General features: G+C 42.7%; 1 protein-coding gene across 2 annotated transcripts; it reads left to right on the forward strand.

Moving 5' to 3' along the window:
* The first annotated feature begins 710 nt into the window (after positions 1-710).
* On the forward strand, positions 711-17,919 carry LOC119116406 (bcl-2-modifying factor-like). Of its 2 annotated transcripts, XM_037241736.1 has the most exons (5): positions 711-1,033; positions 4,786-4,900; positions 7,674-7,870; positions 8,471-8,685; positions 12,848-17,919. In XM_037241736.1, the coding sequence occupies exons 3-5, from the start codon at positions 7,699-7,701 to the stop codon at positions 12,962-12,964; spliced, it is 504 nt and encodes a 167-aa protein (XP_037097631.1). In that variant the 5' UTR covers positions 711-1,033; positions 4,786-4,900; positions 7,674-7,698; the 3' UTR covers positions 12,965-17,919. The 2 variants fall into 2 exon arrangements, with proteins under 2 accessions (XP_037097631.1, XP_037097629.1); XM_037241734.1 differs by lacking the exons at positions 711-1,033; positions 4,786-4,900 and adding an exon at positions 5,973-6,135.
* The last annotated feature ends 5,486 nt before the right edge of the window (positions 17,920-23,405 follow it).

The following is a 23,405-nucleotide window of genomic DNA, read 5'->3' on the forward strand; positions in this document are numbered from 1 at the left end:
TCAGGAGCCTGAATATCACATCTAGACGGAATGATTGATTTTCTATCAGGCTGCTTTTCTTAAATGAATAATTCAGTGTTATAGCTGGAGACCCAAGTTTACTCGTGACACCTTCACGGTATTCCGTTGCACTCGTCGTCCATTCACCACAACATTCTGTTTGATGTTAAAAGTTAGCACCGCAAATCGTGTAATTGGACACAGACAAGACGAGAGCTCTATCGTATAATTGTATAGATCAGAGTGTGCCATACACTCATGAGAAGTTTGTAGGTTGACTTTCTCCCCCTGGCCTCCTGTCTTTGCAGAGAAACGAGAGACGGCAGCTTCTGAGGTCACACAGTGATTACTGGTCGCCACATGGGGTCGAATGACTCTTAAATGCTTTGTTTACACTTCTTCAACCACGTCCAGCCTCTGACCCAAGTCAAACGAACCATTAAGGTTGCATAAAGCTCATTAGAAAACAATGTTAAATAACAGCAGTCAAGGTGAAAATGACAGTTCAGATGCAAATGCCATTAAATATTATAAATGCTCTCATTTGTCATTTCATTAGGTACAATTGCAGAAGATAGATACAGTGTAGCTGATATTATTTTTGTGGCACTGCATTACATCATGTTGTAAACATTTTAGTGACCTCAGGCTTTTTGAATGTAAAATTGACATTCATTTTCACTGACAGACCTTTTTTTTTTTTAACAATGTAGCCTACTTGTGTTCTTAATGTCGTGAGCGCTGAGTGTATCATGTAATGTCTGTTTTTATCCAAACAAAGACGACACAATTTCAATAGTGCTTTCATCATAATTGAGGTTTGCTGGTATAAAGCACGTATTATCCACATCCATTTGATAAATTACATCACTGAAAAGAATCACATTTAAATGTTTATTCATGTTGCAAGAATTTAATAAGAAGGTGTTTTGCTTTGGGTTTTTTTCTTGTGAATCTTTCAGAAGCGTCTCCCCTTTCAGCTGGCTCAAGTCCTAGAAGTGGACAAACAAGCGCTGGATAATTAGCCGGACCGGTAAGTACAAATTGCACAGAACGGCTCTTAAAAGGATTTGCAAATCAGACAAACACCATCCTGCCAATTAGATTAAACCATCATGAGGATTAAAACCTGTTTTTTTTTCCATCTCTATATTGTGTTTTATTAATGGTTATTCGTTGGGCATTACTTTGTGGTGCATTTTAAGTAGCCTCGCTAATTACAGAGGAGTGCTATTATGCTCATATGAATTGCGAGCCCGAAGATATTCAGCACAAATTATGGTCCAACCCCAAATTATGATGTTGTGCATATAAAAATCCTCATCCTCAATTAATGCCTGACATTTGTGTTTATAAAATACTGCATGCAGTTACAAAAATAACTTGAGGGCTATTTTGCTGGTAATGCATCACAGGATATCATTATCCCTAAATATACTCCCGAGTAGCTTAATGTTATTAGAGACATCCATCCATCTCTTGATATTGTTTAAACCAACTGGATGTTTGCCAATTTTCCATAAAACCTCTCAAGTTAAACATAACACTGATTGTATGAGTCATAGTTGGATGCCTTTTTTTTTTTATGGAGGCAATTTTTCAGACTACCAGTTTTAGCATTTAGCGTATTAGCTGCAGAATAACATTAGCGTGAATGATTATCACTAGTGCTGAGATTACAACCTGACACTGCTCACTGTCAAAGTGACTGATCTGCGGGACACTTGAAGGGCATGAGTCACTATATTCAGTTTCACCTGCATGACAATAACAAAGGCAGGTGGTGGCCTGAGTCATATTTGACATCCAGCATCAGTCGAGTTACACCCGGGGCAGGTGACGTCATGATGACCCCAAACTGATGACCCAGCAGCAAACCAAGCATTTTTTTTTTTTGGTGAGGATAAAGCTTTAGCACTTGTTTGCTTTTGGATGCCCTTTGAACCTGAAACAACAGAAAAGAAAACATCTTTGCATGAAAGGCCCATCGTGTTGAAAAAGCGCAGAAGTGAGAAGCTTTCTTCAAAGGCAGTTGAGTCACTCGGAAAACACTTCCTGTTGATCCCATTTATCTTAATGAGTAACTTCATAATGATTTAGTGCATCTTTTGTCCTAATAGATTAGAGACTTTCTCAGCCTCCTCCATAACAAAGTGTGATTAAATATGAATGCTAAGTGTTTGGTGCTTGCAGCCTAAAGCTGAAACCGGATCCATTGCTGGCCATGGGCAGCATAATTAGTAGCTGATGATAGATGTCATTAATGGAACTCGAAGCCGGACCTCCAATACAGCCCCTCAACCATCTAGTTAATTAAGCGGCAAATAAATCAATTGTTTAAGTGATTAAATATTAAGTTATTTATAACTTTTATTTGATCTTCACTGTAGTCTAACCTCCGGCTATATCATGTTGAAAGCGTGATGAAATCCTGCAGAAAACCATATCACCATTTCAAAGCCTTGAAGGGCCTTTAATGGCGAGGAAAAGCCCTTTGTGTGTGCTCCGAAGGATTGGAAAGCTCTTTGGTTTGTCATAACCCCGGTGTGAGATTGAAGCATTCATGATGGGAGCTTTCCAAGTTTTCATCTAGCGCTTCTTTGCAAGCCCGGCTTTGGATACCGCTGTGCTTCCACACTTCAGAGGGAGAGGCAAAGTCATGTCCACAGCTGTGAGGACATGCCCGCTTTGAGGCTGTGGGGCTTTAAAGTGCCGAGCACATTAAACAGCCCGGCTTTGTTTAGGTGGTCAGCTCCCGGGCAGTTATCCAATCGCACTGACTGTTAATGCAATTCTCTGCATGTTGCTGCACGATTGTTTGTCCTGTTATGCTATGTTGATAGCGTGGATGAGTGCTTCTAATGCGCCAAAGCACTGTGATTCACAATGATGCAATTGCGAGATGTTACGTTGATACAAACAACGCTCTGTTGATGTCTGCGTTGCTTAACGATCAAAGGATGTTAACCTCAGAAAACTTGCTGAACACAAATAGACAAACTTTAAAGCAATATGGAATTAAGTTCCCACTCTTTATGCCGTTATTCCTTATAAAGTATGTTTTTGAAATCCAAAAAAGCTACTTGAGAGAGGGGGGGGGTTCATTTGGCTAGTCTTCTCGGTTACAAGGCTGAGATCAGATGGCATTGCTTTATAACTAGGCCATGCTCCTCAACTTCACAATGAGAAAAAGAGGCAAAAAGGTCTAAAAAATTTGGAAAATACCCTAACTTCAATTATCTGGTCTGACACCTGGCAGAGGTCCAAGAATATTTCAGTGGAGGCCAGTGCCCCGGTGGCCCCCCCATCTACTGTAGCTCCGCCACTGGACGGTAGCCAACTTCTCTTTTAAGCTTCAATTTACTCAGCAACCACTCCAGACTGATGCTAAATACAAGTATTAAACACAGTATGTTACACACGAGCCTTGCATGTCAAAGTCTTAAATTTGCGGCGCTTAATAGGCTTATAACAACAGATCACTTTGATGACACAATAACAAACCTAATCCCATAAGAGCTTTACCATTTCTGCTTACCGTATATGGATCTTGGAGTCAGTGTGTACAAACAATCTAACAAAGATTAAGACATGCTCGCCTCCTTTGTTGCTAATCTGACTTTGCTGATCCCGATCACGTAATATTACTGAACATGACGAAAAAATGAACGCAAGGAAATAGATTACGGGCAGTGTTGTTTTGTTTTGCTCATCATGTCAAGAGGAAATGTCATGAAAAACCAGAGGCGCAAACCCCCCTTTGTTGTTATCAGGTCACTCGCTGCTGCACGATCGCTGCCATTGGGTCAGTGTGCCACTCGCATCTCATCTAACAGACCAGCAGTCACGATGCGCTTGCCATGGTTGCCATGGAGCTTGTCTATTCCTAGCAAATGAAATCCCCTCTTTCCAGTGTCCGGGCAGAATTCCCTGCTTTGTTTGGATGAGTAGTAAGAGTGCACGTGTATGATGCACGTGTTTGTATAGAGAAGAAGATATCATGAGGGAGAATAGGCTTTTGAGGTTTCAGGGGAAGTAGGGTGTGTGATTGTGCAGCCATGTGTGTTTGCGCATATGCATGTGTGTGCGCTTGTGCAAGTGTAGCTGTTGGGAAACAACTCTCTGATGTAACATCAACTGATGCCTGCCTGGGACCTGGGGCGTCCACGTCAAGCCGTTTGCGCGATGTGGCTTTTGCCCATAATAACAAATGTCAAAAAGTGCGCTGGCACAGGCACAGCTATTTATTATTAAGTAATATGTGTTAGTGGATTTCAGTGTTTTCAAAGAGCTTGCTGTCAGAAACACATCACGTTAATCTATTTGTATAATGTTAAGAGGTGGAAGGACTTCATCCATAGTATGTTCATTATTAATGGATGATGTATTGAATCCTGTCTGAGTTGCAGCGAGTGTTGCCTTCCAGCCACTTCGTTCTGGAGCAAGTGTTGAAACAAAGAGTCTAAAGGGTGAAGAATTAATCACATTTGTTTTCTTAGGTTTTGTTTGCTTTTATTATTTGATTTGGTCTCATGTCAAGATTATGTCACATAAGAATGAACTCATTGCCAGTTTTTTGATTGTACGCTAAATGTTGGAAATAAAATTCTAACAGTCTTACAAGTGTAAAAATAAGTTACTGCAGTCAATTGCAAATTTTAATTTCTCATTTGCAATTCAGGCTAATTTATGTTTTCCTTGACAGTCAGCTGAGCTTCTTTGTTTTGCTCGAGCACAACAAAGGGAAGCTGCAACTCATGCTTGCACATCTTTCCTTGTTTACAGTGATCGCTCATGCAAGAAGTGATCAGCTTTCCAATATCTCAGTGGACGAGGAATCTAATCCGCTCTTCCCGCACGACATCTCTTCCTTCTGGCTGGACAATGCGCAAATCTCACGGTACGTCCAACACTTGTCGAAAGACAGAGAAAGCAGAGATCCATGACTTCTTACACAGCTCTGGTGGAGGGGACAACAAATAGATAAAAGGCAGAGGAGTTGGGGGAAGGGTCTGTGGGAGAATGTTGAGGGTGAGAAGACCAGCTGGCCATGGGGTTATTGATCAGTGCTCGTTCTGTGGAGACGTGAGATCAGCAACACCAGATCTGCACAATACTTGAATTGGCTCAGTGAGCGAGAGTTCTGATTAAATGTCAAAATACACTCTCTGGACACAACAGTAGGAAAGCTTGCACAAACTGATAGAATACAGAAGATTCGGTATTTATCCATCCATTTATTATAGCACTTACAGTATTGGAATGTTGGAGGGAGCTAGAGTGTCCAGAAAATAACACACACAAGCAAGGAGAGAACATGCAAACTCCAAACTATTTTATTTTAATTTATATTCCTGGAGGAATATAATGACCACAAAAAGTCAAATGTTTGGATTAAGGTGCTTTATTTTTCAATCAATGCTTTTATATTTTTTTAGTCATATTTGCTTGACATTACTAAATCATTGGTGTCACTTTTGACGTAAATTCATGTTACACTGGATTATTTTTGTAATTTATGATATTTAGTATGCCACAAATGTTTTGTAAATCCAGCCGTCATTGTTGCGCAACATTGCAGCAGTAAGTTTTTTTTTAATGTATGCAAGTATAAATGATCAATAAAATACAAGGCCAAAATATCATATTGTTTGCTTAGTGGAGTTTCGATCATAATCGCTCGCACGCACGCACGCACAGCGCATGTTTGGAGCAGATGAGGAGAGCGCGGTAGTTAGTAGTAGAAGCGTGTGAGTGGGAATTTCCCGTCCACGTGTCTGAATACGCGATGGAGGAGGCGGGATCACAACAAACTTGACGATTGGTTACGGCGAAGAACTCTTAAAGGGATGGGCTGGCTCCGCACTCCCTTCAACAGGAGTCGACCGATATAAAAGAGCGCGTCTTTAAGAGGGTTTATTTACCAAGTTGAGGAGCCACGCCCCGGTGGCGGAGTTTGGTTTTGCAGCTGACGTCGGCTGAATTAAATCGGCTTGTAGCAGTTTTGCACACAGAATGGAAGTTGTCGTGGCGGAGATACGGGCTAAACTTGCTTGATCTGGCAGGATATTAACGGTTCACCTTTTTTTTTTCCTCTCAGAGTTTGAGTCCACATTAACAAAACTTGTGTAACGGGTAAGATCATTTTTAATTCACTTTGGGGCCGATTTTTACGCACCGGCGATCGCCGGCTTTTACATAAATCAACAACAAAATCGCGTGTGTATTTATCCTGTCTAACGTAACTTGTTCGTAACATCATGCCGAAACCGAAACTAAGATTATAATAAGATATACTGTTTTTTCTGTGTCAACAATGCATTAACAATAAGAGTCATTTTATACAGACACGAATTATTTCGTTAACATTTAGTATAATTGCATTACTATTTAAAAAAAAACAGTGATTTAACTCACGCGCTTACAACGTACAATAAAACACTTTTCTTAAAACAGTGTAATCGCTTGAAATGTGAACTTTGTTTTTGGGTGGGTCCTTATTATATCGTTAAAATGTTTTTTTTTTAAATATTTGTGTTATTGTTTTTAAATGTTATACATACACGCACGATCGGAATGTTAAATTCTCAACCGAGTCAAGCTCATAATTCAAAATATATATGTCAACTTAATTATGCCATTTTAATTTGGTAATGATATTGGCTTGCTGTGGGGCGCTCGGAGCGCATAAATAAAGTGCACAACCCCCACCGCATTTCCTTGACTGCATTGTGCGTTACAGCAGGGGGAGCCATGACACAAATACTGCTCGCTGCAGTGCAAAGAGCAACTCAGGTTATCTGGCAGTATTTTTTTCTGGCTCACCCGAATCCTCCATGGTCCTTGCCATATGTTTGTTTGTTTGACAAAGCATGGAGTGGTTTTACTCAGAGTTGATTGCGAGGGCACACCGTTTATTCTGTACTGTATATCATAAGGTTGAACACGTTCTGGATGCAATCTGCTTGTGTGGGGTGAAGAAATAAAAACTTGATGTCAGAGAGTTGGCAAGCTGACAGGCCAGAGTAGGGAGCGAGATTGAACATTTTCCACCAAGACTGTCATTACTCTTTTTCTGTGAGCCCTAATTTGGTGGTGTGGTAGTAGTCTAACCCTGTATTACAACTTCATGTTGACTGGGGGGATTAGCTGGTGAAGCAACTTGTATTTCACCCGTATTTTCATAACTCTTTGACTCCTCTACTGATTTGGGGTTGAGTGCAATGAATTATTGTCACTGGAGAAGAGCACCGTTTTTTTTCCCCCCGTGGTCGTTTCAAGATTTTCTATCAGTGTATGTGTTGTGTTAAATGGACACTCATAAGTTCCTTTATTGTCTTCCATGCAGCAGTGTTACAAATTAGGTCAGCATGGACAAAAATAAATCCATCTTTCATTTACCTCAGAAGCCAATCGTTGACCACAGTGAACTATGTGGTTTAAACAGAGAAAGGAACAAACTTATCTTCCCCGGAGGGAGGCCTCATGTCTTACCCAGCTTGTCCATTGTGGTTTTATTGATTGGAGTGCACACATTATAAACCAGACAGGTTGTCTAGTACGCTTATGAGTATATTAGAAAGACGTCTGATATAATCAGCAAATGACTGTGTGTCCTCATTGTGGTGATCCGTCTCATATTTCTCTCGCTTTCACCCCATGTAACCTTTTAGCGTGCTCATCGTGTAGTGTCCCCGCATGGAGGATGAGGAGGATGATGTGTTTGAGCCAGACCCCCACTGCTGGCGCACCACATTCAAGGAGATAAAGTGTGAGGAGCGGGCTACGCAGACACCCGGCCCTATCCTGGCATCCAACAACGGCATGCTGCCCTGTGGAGTCGCCGAGGAGCCAAGACCACTCTTCTACGGTGAGTCGGAGCGAATCGCCGATGAGGAACTTTGTGGGGAACGTTTCCCTGTGCGTGTGAGAGACTTGTTGTAAAAGCCAAGTGTGACACTTTAATGTGAGAAATCGGAAAGCGTGTTGCTGCACTGATGAGACCCGTGGCGCCTGATAGTCGTGATCACGGCCAGTTTTTATGGCACGTGTGGAGTGTACCCAGCTGCTTTGCTATTCAAAAGGCGCCAGGCTGCCATTGTGACTGAGCGGACATGACAGGGGTGACTACCTGTAAGTAGGTTGTAACTGATTATTAGTGACAGCAAAGTTTCAATGGCACCATACATGTAATCATTGCCGGGCTGCTCCATGGTGACGATAGATACCGACCTTACACCACATTAGATGAGTGAGACTTTTAACGCCGTAAAATGACTCACCGTGATTGGCTCAGGGGATAATACAGCCACTGTGAAAGTTCAGTTTAAAGCCAAGCAGGCTGATTGTCTTGTGCAGATCTTGGCAGCTCTTCCTGCCTGATATATCATCATCATACTTCAAGAAAATCCCATCAGGTATCATTGCTGCTCTATTTTCAGTATATTCTAAGACCTCGATTCTTCAACAGGTAACGCAGGTTTTCGATTGCACTTCCCGGCTCACTTTGAAATTGTTGGCGATCAAGAGGAGAGACTGCAAGAAAGCGAAAACGGAATGGAGGAGCAGCACCATCAGCAGCAGCAGCAGCAGCAGCAGCAACCCGTGGCACACCACATCGAGGCCTGCATCGGTCGGAAACTCCAGCTGATCGGAGACCAGTTTCATCGGGAACACTTACAGCTGGTGAGGCGGGAACACAAACACAAATAAGACTGGCTCAATTTGTGACATTTGACAGATTGGGTGGATATTCCAAAATACAGTGCATCACTCTTGCTCGATCCCTTCACCGCTTAACGAGGAGCTTTTGAGTCAACAAAAACTCGAGCTGGAACAATCGAAACTCACTGGCCTCTATATTAGGTACTCCTGTGCACTCAAGTGAGAGGCCCTTCTAAAAATATTCATAATCTCATTGTTAGATATTATTAGATATTGATTTCAACACTACAGTTATTATTGCACGTGGTTTGGGGTTTGTTGGGTCAAAACTTTGCTCGTCTTTATTGTGTTAGCTCCATATTTGTTTTGGAGACGCTGTATGCTCCCCCCTCCCTCCCAAGCCAAAGACAAGCTGAACCAGGGCAGCCCTTCCCCCAACCTCACCAAGCCCTCCCTCCCTTGCCTCCTCTTCCTGTTTATTACTCTCCCCTCTCCTGTTTTCTATGTGGGCTGTGATGTCGAAAAGTAGCATTGAGGATGCTTGCTTGGCCTCAGCGCAATGTACTTTGGTCAGGGTGACATTGTCCAAAGAGTCACTGCGCTCGCTGCACAACATCACTTTTATGTGTTTTCTGTACCGGAGTTGTAAAACAATGACAGGGCACTGCACAAATGTCTTTTTGCAAAGCACAAAGTGTTCCTGTTGCCACAAGTGGTTAATCGTATTTTTTAACACACACACACAAAAAAAAAGCAGAAGTGGCGGGAGTGCGTAAACATGTAACCTGAAGCCGAACGCGTGAGTCCGAGGGGAGCAGCTGCGGTTCCAGGGAGTCTCCAGTCAGCCCCTTTACTGGGCGAGGAGTGGTCAGCTGAGAAACCATAATAAGACGTCTGCACACATGCGGGTTGGGCTGAAGGGGTGGGGGGGAGTTTGTATAACAGTCAATGAGGGTGTGAGGTGGAGAAATTAACCTCAAATTACCAAGTACGGCGCTACCTTATAATTAAAATAATCCAAAGCTTGTCAATTTTGAAATCTGACCAACACTTACTTTTTGTTGCATTCTAAAAAAAACAATAAGTGACTGTGTTCCAAACAAGTTCCACAGTATCAACCACTCCTCTTCCTCTTTCTTCTGCCGCATCCCAGAAAAAATGAGGTATGAATCAGTCTATGATTTTCTCCTACGCTAATCAAGCTGCAGTTATTAACACCACTGCAGCTTTGCAATAATTCACTCATGCTGACTCTGGCAACAGATCCACACGGACCTTACGCCAGAAGCAATGTGGCGTGGTGCCGGCGGGCCCGCTGACGCACGCCAAAGGCCGAGCAGAGGAAGTGGCTTGTGTCCCCCTTGCTGGTTGAATAAACAGCAGTGAGGTTGGAGCGCAGGTGAGGTCATATCCTGAAGGAGAGGAATAACGAGAGCCGTGCAGCGCTAAATGGGAATGTGAGCAGAATGGGAGAGTTGGTGTGATTAATTAGAGTAGCGTGTATGTGGTTTTGAATGCGTAAGGCTCCATAATTGGTTTTCCAACTTTGCGGCGCAGTTGAGCAATTAGTTTCATTGAGGCCGCACGTGCTCGTACACGAAGGCAAGTTGTTTATCAGGTTCTTGCCATTTCTCACTTCTCACTATCACACGCTCTTGACTGCCCGTGAAAAAAGAAAAAACAAATCTCCCTTCACTCAATAATAGTGTTAGTGTTCATCCATTTTCATTCCTGTCAGTGGGTGATTGGAGTTCTTCAGTCCAGACACTTGTCGCTGAAGCCGTCCAAGTGCTTGGACTGCCATCTGTTTGATGGATCGGGGGAGCCTTGTGGCTGCGAGGGTCCTCCGTGGGAGCTCGCGGCCCCCTCGGCAAAAGCAGGGATTAGGTAGCCGAGGAGTGCCGCTGGACGCTGACAGATAAATTGCTCTTCTGTCAGAGAGGGCTAGAGGGGACACTCAAGTCCCCAGAGGATTGCCAACATTAGCTGCTCCGCCATTTGAGACATAGCGATAATGACAGTCACAATGGCAGGAAGACGGCCCCAGCTTGCACAGGGCAAGGAGCAGGGTTGGGTTTCATCCCCCTGTTTTTTTTTGTTTTTTTTTTTACACAGCGATGACTCCTGCTGCTTTCGATAGGAGGTGTTGAAAGCTGGTTTGAACATTGTGTGCAATGTACAGGACTTTATCTCTGCTGTTTCAGCACTTTTCAGAAGGCAAGAAATAAAAACACATCAAGGTGACTCAGATATCTACTTATGGCGTCCGCTAGCATCCCATCCAACGTCATGAAGTTTATTTTTCTTTGCCTCCTCATCTCCTCCCTGATGAGAGTTTACTCTTGCTCGGAGGCGGGCCCGCTTTTGCTGCAGAGAGAGATAAGGGTGAGCTTGCAAGCAGCTGGCCTGATCGACAGCCCACACGGGACACTGATAAAGCACATCAGTGCGCCGTTGGAGTGACGACACTGAGCATCTGGCTAAACTCTGGTGTGTTGTTGCCGGCTAAATTTAGAGCCTCATTTTGACAGTTGGTGGCATGAGTTATTTCTAAGTTTTGACAGGCCTCCTCTCGCTTCTTTCGGTCTCAGTGTCACTCACTCAACTTGATGGAGTAAAGCGCAAAAGGTCACTTTCAAGGGAATAGAAAGTTGAACGTTTACTCATGTGGTTTGTAGTAAACACACTTTTTATACGCTGATTGACGCAACAAGTGAATCATTAATAGTTACCATACTGAGTCATGCACGAGATGTTTGGAATTGGACGTCATAGCCTACGGCTGTAAGTTAGTGCAGAAGATTTCTTCATTTTTGTTCCCTCAGCTAAATAACTGGACAGAATTGACAACAATGTTCCCTTTATTTTTTTATTTATTCATTCATTTATTTATGTTTTTTTTTTTTTATTGCATCATAATAGTCTAGTAATAGTTTGTTGTCGATATAAAGGTCACGGTTGGAAGTGAGCCAATCTTATTCAACACTTGACACTTCAAAATGAATATAAGATACAGAGAGTCTGACATTTCACCTAAATACCACTTCTCAGTCGCTCACAGGTTTCGTTTGGACGGCATCCAAGCGCTCACGTAAACAAACTCACTTTCCCAAACAATAGCCAAGCACTTTGGTGGAAAACTATTCTCTGTTCTCATGTAGTAGTTGTTTTGTCTTGTTGCTTCATTCAGTTGTAGAGGTGCACAATTAATTAATAAATAAACTTGAATCGAAAACTAATTTGATAATCGATGAATCGTTTTAAACTTAAAATTGACTTAATCCTCTAAATTTCAGTCTCTCAACAGTAAATATTCTCAGATTTCTCTAGTCCTCCAGGAAAGCAGAATATTTATCATTGTTTTGAATCAAAATAAGAGATTTGCCAACATCTGCTTTTACTTTGGAAAACAATGGTCAGCATTTTTTTTACTATTTTCTAACATATTACGGACCAAAACAGTCACTGAATCATAATCAACTTATGTTTGTGCATTTTCCGCACCGTTAACTTGAAATAATGTCTTATTTTATTTTAAAAAATAATTGACATTTAAATCGATGATTAAAATAGTTGTGTTGGCTTGTGTTTTGCACATCATCAGCTTGCTCTCGTTAAATTCTGACCATGCACAGTGGAAACTCCTACGTTCAGCTTCTATCTACTGCGAGACGTTCTTGAATTTGACGACCTTTCATTCGCAAATCCACAATTTCTGCCCTAGGACAAATGTAGCGCACCAAGAATCCCGTCTTGTTTACAATCCTTGGAGTCTGAAAATGGCCTTAGCATTATCAGGCGCGGCGGCGTCTGCCTTTCGTCCAGGGATGAGCCGCCAGTCTGCTACTATACCTCTCGCGTGCTAAGACGTCTCCTTGCCTCTCATCAAAAAACTCCCTAATCCCATTTGGTGCAATTATCTTATCTCAGCTTCTCAATGGCTGAGATAGTATTATCCCGCTAATCGCGCACACAGTCCAATTGGCTCACAAAAGCTGAGAGCCTCCTCCTCCCGTGCACATTACATATCTGCACGTAGTTTTGTTTTCTGTAACCCTGTGTTCACTGATACTCTGCAAACACAAATTCACGTTTATAGCCCCCGGCTGTTTATAACCCGGCGGTTATTGATCGCGTTTCACTCGACGCCCCGCCAACGTTGGTCTCTGTTTGTTTTTTGCAGTATCATCGAAACCAAAGGATCCGGGGACTGCTGTGGTGGCGTCTGGCCACAGCCGTGCTCGGTCTGCTATTTGACAGGGGCTTCTTGGCCGGACGAGGTGGAGCAAGACGGAGGTGAGACAGTCTTGCCCTCGTGTCTGTTTTAATCATCTCCACGAGGAACTGGACTCCCGATGGCACTGTCAAATCTAACACGGGTCTGTTTGCGGGGAGTGGTGGCACAGTTGAGGTGTGGAAGGGTTTCAAAAGGTCACCGCAGGACGGAGACAAGCAACTTTTATACAAGGGTTTTTCTTTTCAAGAAGATGCCATGATGCCCAGAGATTCCTCCACAGGACAATGTTCATATTTTGCTATAAGTGTGGTGTTGTAGTTTTGTACAGTACAATTAGTTCCATTTTTTTTGCACTTCACAATGTATCCATTTTTGATGACCTCCACAGACCCTGGGAATGCCTTATTCAATGTTTTCTGCCATAAAGAGTATTGAAATAATTTTAGACGATGGTTAGAAAACAAAAAGGACATGTGGTGTTTTTGTTTTTTTCTTTTCAAACCTTTGTGAAGATTTTCCAGGTAACCACTCAAGTTGATTTCTAATTTCCAAAGAGGCAATTTCTCAGAAAAAAGCATTTTGCACCTCACTTAATGGTTACATTGCTGTTCTTTAATATGTTTTTACCTTGTCATTTCCTTCATTTGCTGTAACAACGGTAACAGACTGTTTCTGACTGCTCACCAAGACAAATATTTAGTTCAACTACATACATGTTACATATGGTATCAGAGGCGGAGTTTGCAGAAATTCATATTACTCACTCCTCAAACAAACCTCTGCAAAGGGAAACTATTCGGACCGCAAGGAATACAGATTCCTGGCTCCATTTTTGTAGCCAGCGCAAGTCTGGTGGACATTTACGCAGAAGCGGGCTAGACCATGTTTTGGTATTTTGATCCAGTGGCCAATCCAAGTGTCTCCTCTCATTCCTTTTAAAATCAGCATGCCCATAGTCCTTGACAGTAGCAGAAAATGATGAGTGCATTTGTAAGGAATTGAAAGCAGACCTCCACAGCCAGATGATCTAAAGTTGGCTAATAATAATTGACTGCAATTGTGATTCAGAGGACTCAAAGCATGCCATTGTCATATTTTAAGAGCAGCCGTGGCTCAGAGGTAGAGCAGTCATCCGCTTTTTGATTCCTGCTCTGTTTGAGTCATGTGTCTTTGCATCCTTGTGCAAAACATTTCACCCACGTTGCCTCCAGTGCCACTCGTACTGGTGTGTGACTTGGGTGTGTGTTTTGGTGGTGGTCGGAGAGGCCTTAGGCGCGCACTTGCAGCCACGCCCCCGTCAGCCTACCACACTGCAGCTGTGGCTACAGAATGTAGTTAAAACCACCACTAAAGTGTGAATGTGAGAGTATGAATAATGAATTCATTGTGAGTACTTTGAGTGTTGTGTTACAGTGAAAGCGACATATAAATTTAGATGCAATATTTTTATTGATCAAATTCCCCAAAATTGATAGAGAGACACATTTGGCGTGCCGTCGACTTGTGTGGTGGATGTCATCTATTTCATTCATAAATATGACAATAACGTGGGACAATCGCTCTGAATCATTGGAGGAATCAATTTATTGAACAGATTAGAGCTATTATCCTTTTAACAGCACCGCCCTGACTGCATGACAGAACTATTTGGAGACAACACAGTCCCCAATTGCCCATTGCTGACTACATCATCCGCAAGGGCAGATCTTGCAGCTTACGTGCCAATGTCATGCACAGACCTGCGAGTCTAGTTCTGTTTTCAAAATGTCAAGCCGGCATGCAATGCGACCTCCCTGATCGTAATGCAAATGAGGGACGCCACCTGCGTATTGCAAAATAGCAAAAGAAAGAAAATGCCACCCATGCACACGAGACTTGCGCTAAGCACAAAATTAGGGTTCCGTGATTCTATCAAGAGTCTTACACTGTGAGGAGACAAGTATTGCCACAAACAGTACTGCTTTTTTATTATTGGGGCGTCTGGATAGACTTATTAGGTTACCCTGAATTTTAATTCTCCACGTTACTATGCTTCCAAAGTTTGTGAAGGCCCTTATCTGTTCCAGCAAAACTTTGCGATGAATTCAAGCACAACTCTTGTACATCGGCAACCTTTGACCTCCCAGACACAATCCAAAAAGTCTTCCTAGAAAAGTGACACATCTTCCTCATTTGGTGCAGTCCATCTGTCCCAATACTTTTGTCAAGCCATCTGCTGTGATACTGTCCAGTGACAGACACACAATATTAGTGCTCTAAATTGTTGTAAAGAATATTTTTTAGAAAGTGCACTAAAGGACAACTTTATTCAAGCCAATTGCGTATTTAGTAAGATACGCTTTCATTCTGTGTTTTTGTTTTGTTTTTTTGTTCTGTTCTATCCGTGTAATTTGCAGACCTCCATGCCCTTGAAGTGGAGCTGTGGATCCACTGTTTTTGCACTAGCACACCCTTTAAGACTTCCACTTGTTACCTAACCAACCCTCGTCTTATATGAAGGTTTTCACTTAGTCATTGGCCACAACATCCCATTTTTCAATTTATATTACGACCTGGCTGGTCACAGTTTGGGATCTGAGTTGGAAAGAAAATGGCTTTGGCCCTGTCCGGCCACAGCTTTCCGTGTTGTTTTCCACACCAAACAGTCCACGGGTGAAACCGAATCCTTTCAGGCAACTCTCATGGGATTTACACCCGCTTTTTATTATGAGGAGTAACCCTTGTATTGTCTTTGGTGCTCAGATCCAGATGTGAGGCAGTTTTATCCCCCCCCCCCCCACCATCATTCACTATGCGAACTAAAGACTGTAGTTACTTTCTATTCTTAACACTGTTGAAGATTTGTGTGATTTTATTTTATTTTTTCATTGGTGAACACAAGCCAACTTTTGGACCCAGGGAGCATTTCCATGTCAGGGGTCTGTAATGACTTGCTCCTAACAATGTGTCAAGTTGATCACTGCGTCATTATTAGATATTTCCTCTTGTAATCAACATATCTCAGGGACAAGGCTTTGTGGGCCACTGGTGACCTTGAGAATCACTTACATGGTCAGAGGAAGAGCAGTGTTGCCACCCATGACGAAACCTCGCCTCGTGTCCTTTTTTTTTTTTTTTTTTCGTCCCGATTTGTCCACACTAAGGTACATTTTGACTAAGGAGTCAGAGGCTGATTTTTGGTCAGTAGTTGGTGACGGGGGCTACCGAGCGTGTAGTTGGGAGGCGTGTGACGTGCACTGAATGTTGTTGTAGTTTCCTGCAGATCCTCAATGCTGAGCCAGTCTATGGAGCTCCCCGTCCCACCACTGACCCTTTAAGTCCTCTTTGTACTGCTCCTTTAAGACACACCTATTGTAATTTATTTTTTCTTATTATTTATTTTCTTTGATTTTGTATATTTGCCCATTTCTACTGTATACACATATGTGTGATCGCTTCTTGTGAGCCTTTGACTCATTTCAAGTTGTGATCGTTGTTGTCTGTCATGAAGAGCAGCAGTTTAAAATTAGCTTTTGTACAAAATGGATGGCAGCAAGTTTATAATCCACTCTGTCACTGCTGCACCAAAAATCAATTTCCATTAGAAGCGGAATCGATTCAAGTTGATTCGATTATACTTCTTGCCTTTCAACTTTAATATTCTCCTCATCCTTTGCCTTATTGATGATAGCAGCTACTGCTCTTCTTTGGGACAACAGCTACAAAATTCATCCAATCGCCTTTCAATCCAGGGGAGCCCGTTTGATCCACGAAAAAAATAGATCAAGGGTGGAGTATTAAAAGCTTGTGATTTTCTTGGGATGGGCGCCACCGGTTCAGACATTTTTCATTACCGCTCAATTCAGTCTTGAACAGATTCTCCATGTGTGGTTTAAGCAAAGCAGCATCTTCAATGTAGTTATTAATTTGTATAATAATTATAACGGCAACATGTCTTTTCCCTTCTAATTAATGAAAGGTCAAATGATAGATTAGTGGGGGGAAAGCTTCAGAAGAGTTACATTCATGTCCCTTTAAGACACAGGGTGTTGGTTTATGTGTTTGATTCCCGAAATCTTGATCAATGTGTTGTAATCAACATGCACTGGAAAGTACTTTGCTTCTGTAGATCCCATGGGTCCCTTATGTGTTTGTTGTGTGTTCATATATGATGTACAGTATACTTTGGATTGTTTATGTGGCATCACATTGGCCCAAGGTGGCTCACACCTTTTGATTTATTGGAAAGGGAAACAATCTGCCATGGTGCCCCGCATGTGTTTTGTTACAATGACGTTCCCGCGCTGCACTCGTTCTGTTGTGTACACATCAAGAGTGGCGCGTCCCTCGTGTGCATTGGGGGGTGCATTGTATTTTACGGAAACCGTCAGTGTCTTTGAATTTTGTAGTCCACTTTATATAAATTTGAAGTTTTTGATTTTTTTTTTTTAATGATAAGATTCCTTCTTCACGTTCTTTCTTAACTTTTTTTAAAATGTATTTTCTTAACAGAAAATGGTCTGTTTTTATAAAGATTTGATTTTTAAAGCGTAGGATCCTTGCGACTTTGTGATATCATGGGCATTTTTGTTTTTCTTTTCCAACATTCCTTGCACAGCTCTTTGCAGCGTGTAAAGCAAACCAAAACAATTCACTGTTGTTAATTTTGTGTGTTCCATTGCTCTTCTTTACAGACCCGATCAAGTGTACATTTATTTGTAAAACCCTGGAATATGCCTTTAACTGCTCAGTTTCAAATGAAGTCTTGATTATCACACACTCTCTGTATACCAAGAAAGGAGACCCAGCGAAAATGTAGCATTTTTGTAAACATTGACTGTGTGTTTTCGAGACTCTACTGTGCATTCATTTTGTGTTGATATGTAATTTGGGGTTGTTCATATATTATGGAAGTAAAGACAATGTGTTATGTAGTGCAATATGCTGTACATATGGAGCTTTGCTCTGCAAATCTTTTTTTTCCTGGATTTCCTGTTGTTTATTGGTACTTTTTTTTCAATAAAACTTTATTGAACGTGCTCAGTGGAGTTAAGTATTAATGAAATGTGTGCGCCTTTATGAAGTCATTTACAATTTTGTAGGACAAGAAATTGGGTTGATGTACATACTGTTTGTACAGTTATCCTGAAAGTGAGCTCTTGACGGATGAACTTTTGGAGGTAACAAGGTCTGCGAGGCTGGCCGAGCATTTGGCAGAGGCCGTCCTCATCACATCCCTCCTGCTGTTATGTCGTTAATTTACCCAGCACAGCGGGGCTTCCAAACCTCTCCAATAACTGTTGCCTGCCCTCAACACATACAACAGGCAAGTGTTGCATGACAACAGAATAAGCCCGTGCATGGAGCCAATGAACGTTACCTCACACTGCATTAAAGCAGAGGCTGTGGAGCTTATACAGATTAGTTACACCACAGCATGGATGCCCTTAAGGCATGAGAGTGATTGATTACTCCTGACACACATAAACATGAAAGTGTAGAGCCCAAAAGTGCACTCTTTGGGTCTATCAATCTCTCTTATCAAAGAAATCTCGATAATATTGGTCGGTTTGAACTGACATTGAGGTGTGGATTGCCGTAGGGTAGAAGAACTTCAGTGCTCTTTCTGCATGACACCCAGAGTTGGTTTTCATATATGTGGCTGGACACAAAAACATTTCAAATGATCACAATTTCAAATGGAGATTTGGATCTCGACTTGATCTCAGCATGAACATGCATTGTTTTTGTTTTGGTTTTTTCCAGGCATGTTAGATCTTCCCTGCCCGTATCCTCGGGGCAGACACGTGGCACATGTATCGTCGTACATGCCAGGTACTGTTTCACGCTTTGCTGATACCTGATTCACCTGTTTGGCCACTTGCTCGGGTGAAAAAATAAAACAAAAAACTCTTGTCTTCAGCCCTTCAGCACAAACATGAGCGCAGGATGTGGTTAGAGAAGAGAAAAACAGCTCCTTTCCTCAGTCATCCTTGGCTTAGTGTACACAACAATTCCCCTCCTAATCCCATTTTGGGTGTTTTAAGTGAAGGAATGTAGGACACGTGTCATATCTGCTTGATTTTGCTGATATCAGAGACGAAATGTCACATTGTGCTAAGGATGTTCATGGTCTGATTGGCTGTTTACGCAGCTTCATGGCCCCAATGGTCCTCTCCTCCTGGCTTAGCTCTTTAATAGGGAGAGAATTGGTTACCCCAGGCCCAAACAATGGCTCCTCTGTTCCAGTGGACTGGCCTCCTGCTGAAAGAGACACCCATTAGAGAAGCTCTATCTCTGGGGTCAGGCCCAGGGGTCACACGCAAGTGCGGCTCTTGTTTATGTCTGCAAAGTCAATCAAAACACGGCAGCTTAACTCCTACTTGCCTGACTCTGCTTGGCGGGTTTCTGTTCGGGCTAAAGAGCGACAAATCCAACCCCGGCTTCAACTTGCTTGAAGCTTAAGAGATACGAGATGTTAAGTGAATGAAGCGGCTGCGCGAGAGTAAGACAATAACAGCAAAGTGGCGTTGACATGCACCTCAGCACCTGCTTTGCACCAGCAGTCGCTGAGTTGACACCTCCCTCCCCCCATCTTGTCAAACCCCCCCCCCCCCCCAACCCCCCCCCCCCCCCCCCACCCCCCCCCCCCCCCCCCCCCACAATCGAGAGAACTTCTCAAGTAGCTCCTAACGCTACCACACAGACAATTACTTGATGATCACTCGCTGGCTCACCCGAGCTACTTAACATGACGGCGATGATGACTATTGAAGACCATCTGAAAAGCGAAACACATTATAAGTTAGTTTTAATGTGTGAGGAATTACTGACTTTTAATGAAGTTCACCCTCTGTGACTGTTAGGAAATAAGATGAGTCAAAATGGGTTTGCCCGTGTTCCAGATGCTGGATGGCGTAGTCTGTCATTAGGTCAGACCGTTAAGATGGCATCTTTCATCGTGGAGCTGCACAACACAGCAAAATTAAAACCATCTTTTTTTCTATACCTTTTAATGCTGTTCAGGATCCTTTCCCAAATGACCTTCCGTGAAAGGTGGAAGACACCTTGGACATATCGAAAGACACCTTCTTATACTCAATGAGTGGGACAGAAGTGAAAGAGCCATCGTAGGCACATGAACAGATGGGTGGATGAAATATGGGACAGATTTTGAAATGCAGGGGAAAAAAAACTAGCCTTTTTATGCTCAGTCATTCCATCACAGCTTAAAGTTCCAGAAACGAGCACTCATTGTTTTTCCACTAGTGCAACTGTAGTAATGAGTTTTCTCCTCACTATTAAAACTTAATCTTCATTTTATGTGCTTCTTGCTTTTAATCCGCTGTGCTCCACCGGCTCTTTTGGTTACTTGCTGTGTGGAGGGGAGGTTGGGTAATCACTATCCAGCACTGTGAGTTCTCTTTGTTTACCAAGAGCAGGCCGGCTTTGCTCGGTGCTTTGTTGAGCAGCAGTCACTCGCAGCCTCACAGCTGTGACACACACACACGCACACATGCACACACACACACACACAGAAATCTCTGACTCACAAACTCTTGTATCCTGTGGTCAAGGGGAGGGATTTAAGTCCTCCGAGTAGCGCTGGTGAACCTGCTGAACTTGTCTTCTCTGTCTCCTGCTGGCTATTGTTCACTCCCCTGTATTCCAGCTCTATCACTTTTCATACTCATACACAACCATTTGGAGCCAATTAAGCGATACACGCTGTAAGCCTTCACACAGTGGGCAGCTGTCTCTCCACATTGAAAAGAAAGAAAATCATGCACTTGGCATGTAGCTGCCAAAGACACAAGCCCGGCCTAATTATCAGGGAGATGTCACTCAGTAGACACTACATAAACAAGTGGGGTCATTGTTGAGAACTAATTGGCAGGGGAGGGGGAAAAAAAAGTTGCTGTAGTGAAGATAAAAATACGGAGCCAGCGTGGTTTCCTGAGGACATATGAGAAGCCTTCAGCTCCTCCGAGGCCCGAGGTGTGCAGTAATGAGAGACGAGGAAGGCCTCTCTCCAGGCCTATTGTCCTCGCAGGGGCGGAGGCACGTACGTACGCAACCTCCGAGATACACACGAGTGGCCTGTTCCGAGGGCCCGTTTTAGCCCAGCAGGCTGGCGGGAAGCCAAAGGCACGAGGCGAGCTGTCTGTCAAGTTAGCGCGCCTCACCTTGATAACGGCGGAGGGGCATGGAGATGAGGAAGAAAAACAACCACTGCAACAGGGGTGGGGCACTGGGACAATTAGATTGCTGCGTGTGCGTGTGTGTGTGTCACGCAATGGTCCTCCTCCGAACACTAACAACTGCAAAAACATTGGGTAGAGTTTTAAACACTGAGGTTTTTTTTTTTTTTTCCCCCAAGCTCATGTTTCACAACAGACGACCAGGTCCTCCCTCTCGCTCTCTCTCTCTCTCTCTCTCTCTCTCTCTCGCTCCTGACTTTTTATTCCATCCTCCCATCCCCCAAGTTCCAACTTTCAGCAACTCTATCTCCCCCTCCTCCTTTTTTCTCTACTTGCTCACTATCTGTATGTCAATCACGTACACAAACACACACCCAATTTTCGAAACACCCCAACATCACCACCATCATTACCCCCCGCCGCTGCACTCCCCCCCTCCCACAGGCTGTTGTTGCCGACTGACAGTACTGCTTTACTCCAGCTCTGGCGTGCAGCCAGCTCATCTCAAACAATTACACATGCAACGGGGCAGCCTGAGGACTCAAGTTTGCATGGCAGTAAACAAAGTCAGAGTTTGCCTCCCTTCCTTCCTCAGGCATGCCCCAACTTTTATTTTGCTCTCCCTTTTACAGTTTACTGCTACCAAATGTGTTGAAACCCCTTTATGGGATTTAATGTGTACTTCAGCCAGGTGGATAGCAGCAGCATGAAGAAAAACACATTTTCCTTCACTTCCTATTATATCCTTTTAGCCCCCCCCTCCCCCCTCCCCCCAGAAGCCTGCAAACCAGATTTTTGTTCCGTTATACTCCTAAAGTCCAACTCAATCCTCTAATGGCCACCATATTTTTTTATTTTTATTAACTGTACTCAATCAAAATTTTTATATATATATACATATAATACATTTTTAAAAAGGTTACTCAAGTAACTTTTTTGATAAATTGTACTAACCCTAACCCATTTAACATATGTTTACTGTCACTTGAGTATTTATGTTAAAGCGAAGTCAAGTCAAACAAGTTCTTTACAATATGTTCTATACAGCCCCACTAGTCTAAAGATGGTTTTCCCATTAGTATTGCATTTGTGGAATATGGATTAAGCAGCAAAAGCCGCCTATTTTGATCCATCTACGGGGACGACCACTTTGCCACTTGCATTGACTGAAAATAACATTGCCGTTGCTCAGGGCTCAGGTATCAACCAATCATGGCTCGCCTTGCAAATGTCACATGACCAAACTCGGAAAATAGGTGAGTTTTACTTGAGTGCAATTTTCAACTACTACCTCTTCTATAACTTTGCAATTTTTTGCGCAATCCAAAGTGTTGGAAATGGCATGCACCATTCCTCTTCTTTTTGGTCAACTTTTATATAGTTTCCAGATGTAGCTAAACCGTTTGAAAATGATTTTTATTTATTCATCCCTACTCAGTCCAGCTATCAATATAGCTGCATAAAAAGCTACTAATGCTTCTTCCCAGAGGACTGTAAATAAACTCCTGAACCCGCTCCTCTCAATAAGAAAGAAGCAGACATCTGGATGCAGGAGCCACCAGGGACTAAAGCTGTGATAGCTAAACACATTTCAATCGTCACATTTTTGGCTGTTCATCATTAACCTAAAGTCACCTCCATCCCACCACGGGATGACAAAGTATCCGTCAAAAATAAACAAAACAATGGATAAACAAAGTCTCCGTAATAACTGTTGGGAAAAGGGATTAGAATGATATTTGTTCAGAAGATTTAATTATATTCCTTAAGCAAAAAAAATAAAACTTTTTGTATCTTTTGTTGTTTTGTTGCAGTGGTCCCATTAAAAGAAGATGATTCTGACAGACAGTCCCAGCAGAATGGCATCAGGGGAGCGCTGTGATGCAAAACAAAACTCACCATTCCAGTGAGTAGAATTACTCATGAATAATTCTCTTCCAAGGTAGATGAATTAATTTCCGATGCAGACAGAGGAGATAAATGTGAGCTGGAAAACAATTTAACAGTCATTTATTTGCTATTGTGGGCTACAAGTGGCCGGCAGTTAAAGTCCCTTTTGTAAACAGGTAAACATACAGAAAGTGGTTGCATATACTGTTATGGCCTCAGGAGCTGACCTTAATTCCGTGACATTTCACTCTGTGTTCCATGTAGAGAGATGAACCTGTACAATGTAACTCTATGTGATTTGTTTGAGTCGACCCTTTGAACTATGTCGCCTGCTATACGATGTTAAAGGAAGATTTTCCTGTATTATTGCGCTAACTCAGAAGGCAGCCATCTTACGTTGCCACTGTTACTGTCACAGGAAAACAAAACTAACA

This window comes from Syngnathus acus, chromosome 22 (assembly GCF_901709675.1).
Source record: "Syngnathus acus chromosome 22, fSynAcu1.2, whole genome shotgun sequence".
In the NCBI taxonomy this organism is placed as follows: Eukaryota; Metazoa; Chordata; class Actinopteri; order Syngnathiformes; family Syngnathidae; genus Syngnathus; species Syngnathus acus.

Coding starts and splice junctions, on each gene's coding strand:
- LOC119116406 (XM_037241736.1), top strand. CDS start 7,699: ATGGAGGATGAGGAGGATGATGTGTTTGAGCCAGACCCCCACTGCTGG. Junction 7,871..8,470: donor GCCAAGACCACTCTTCTACG/GTGAGTCGGAGC, acceptor ATTCTTCAACAG/GTAACGCAGGTTTTCGATTG. Junction 8,686..12,847: donor ATCGGGAACACTTACAGCTG/GTGAGGCGGGAA, acceptor TGTTTTTTGCAG/TATCATCGAAACCAAAGGAT.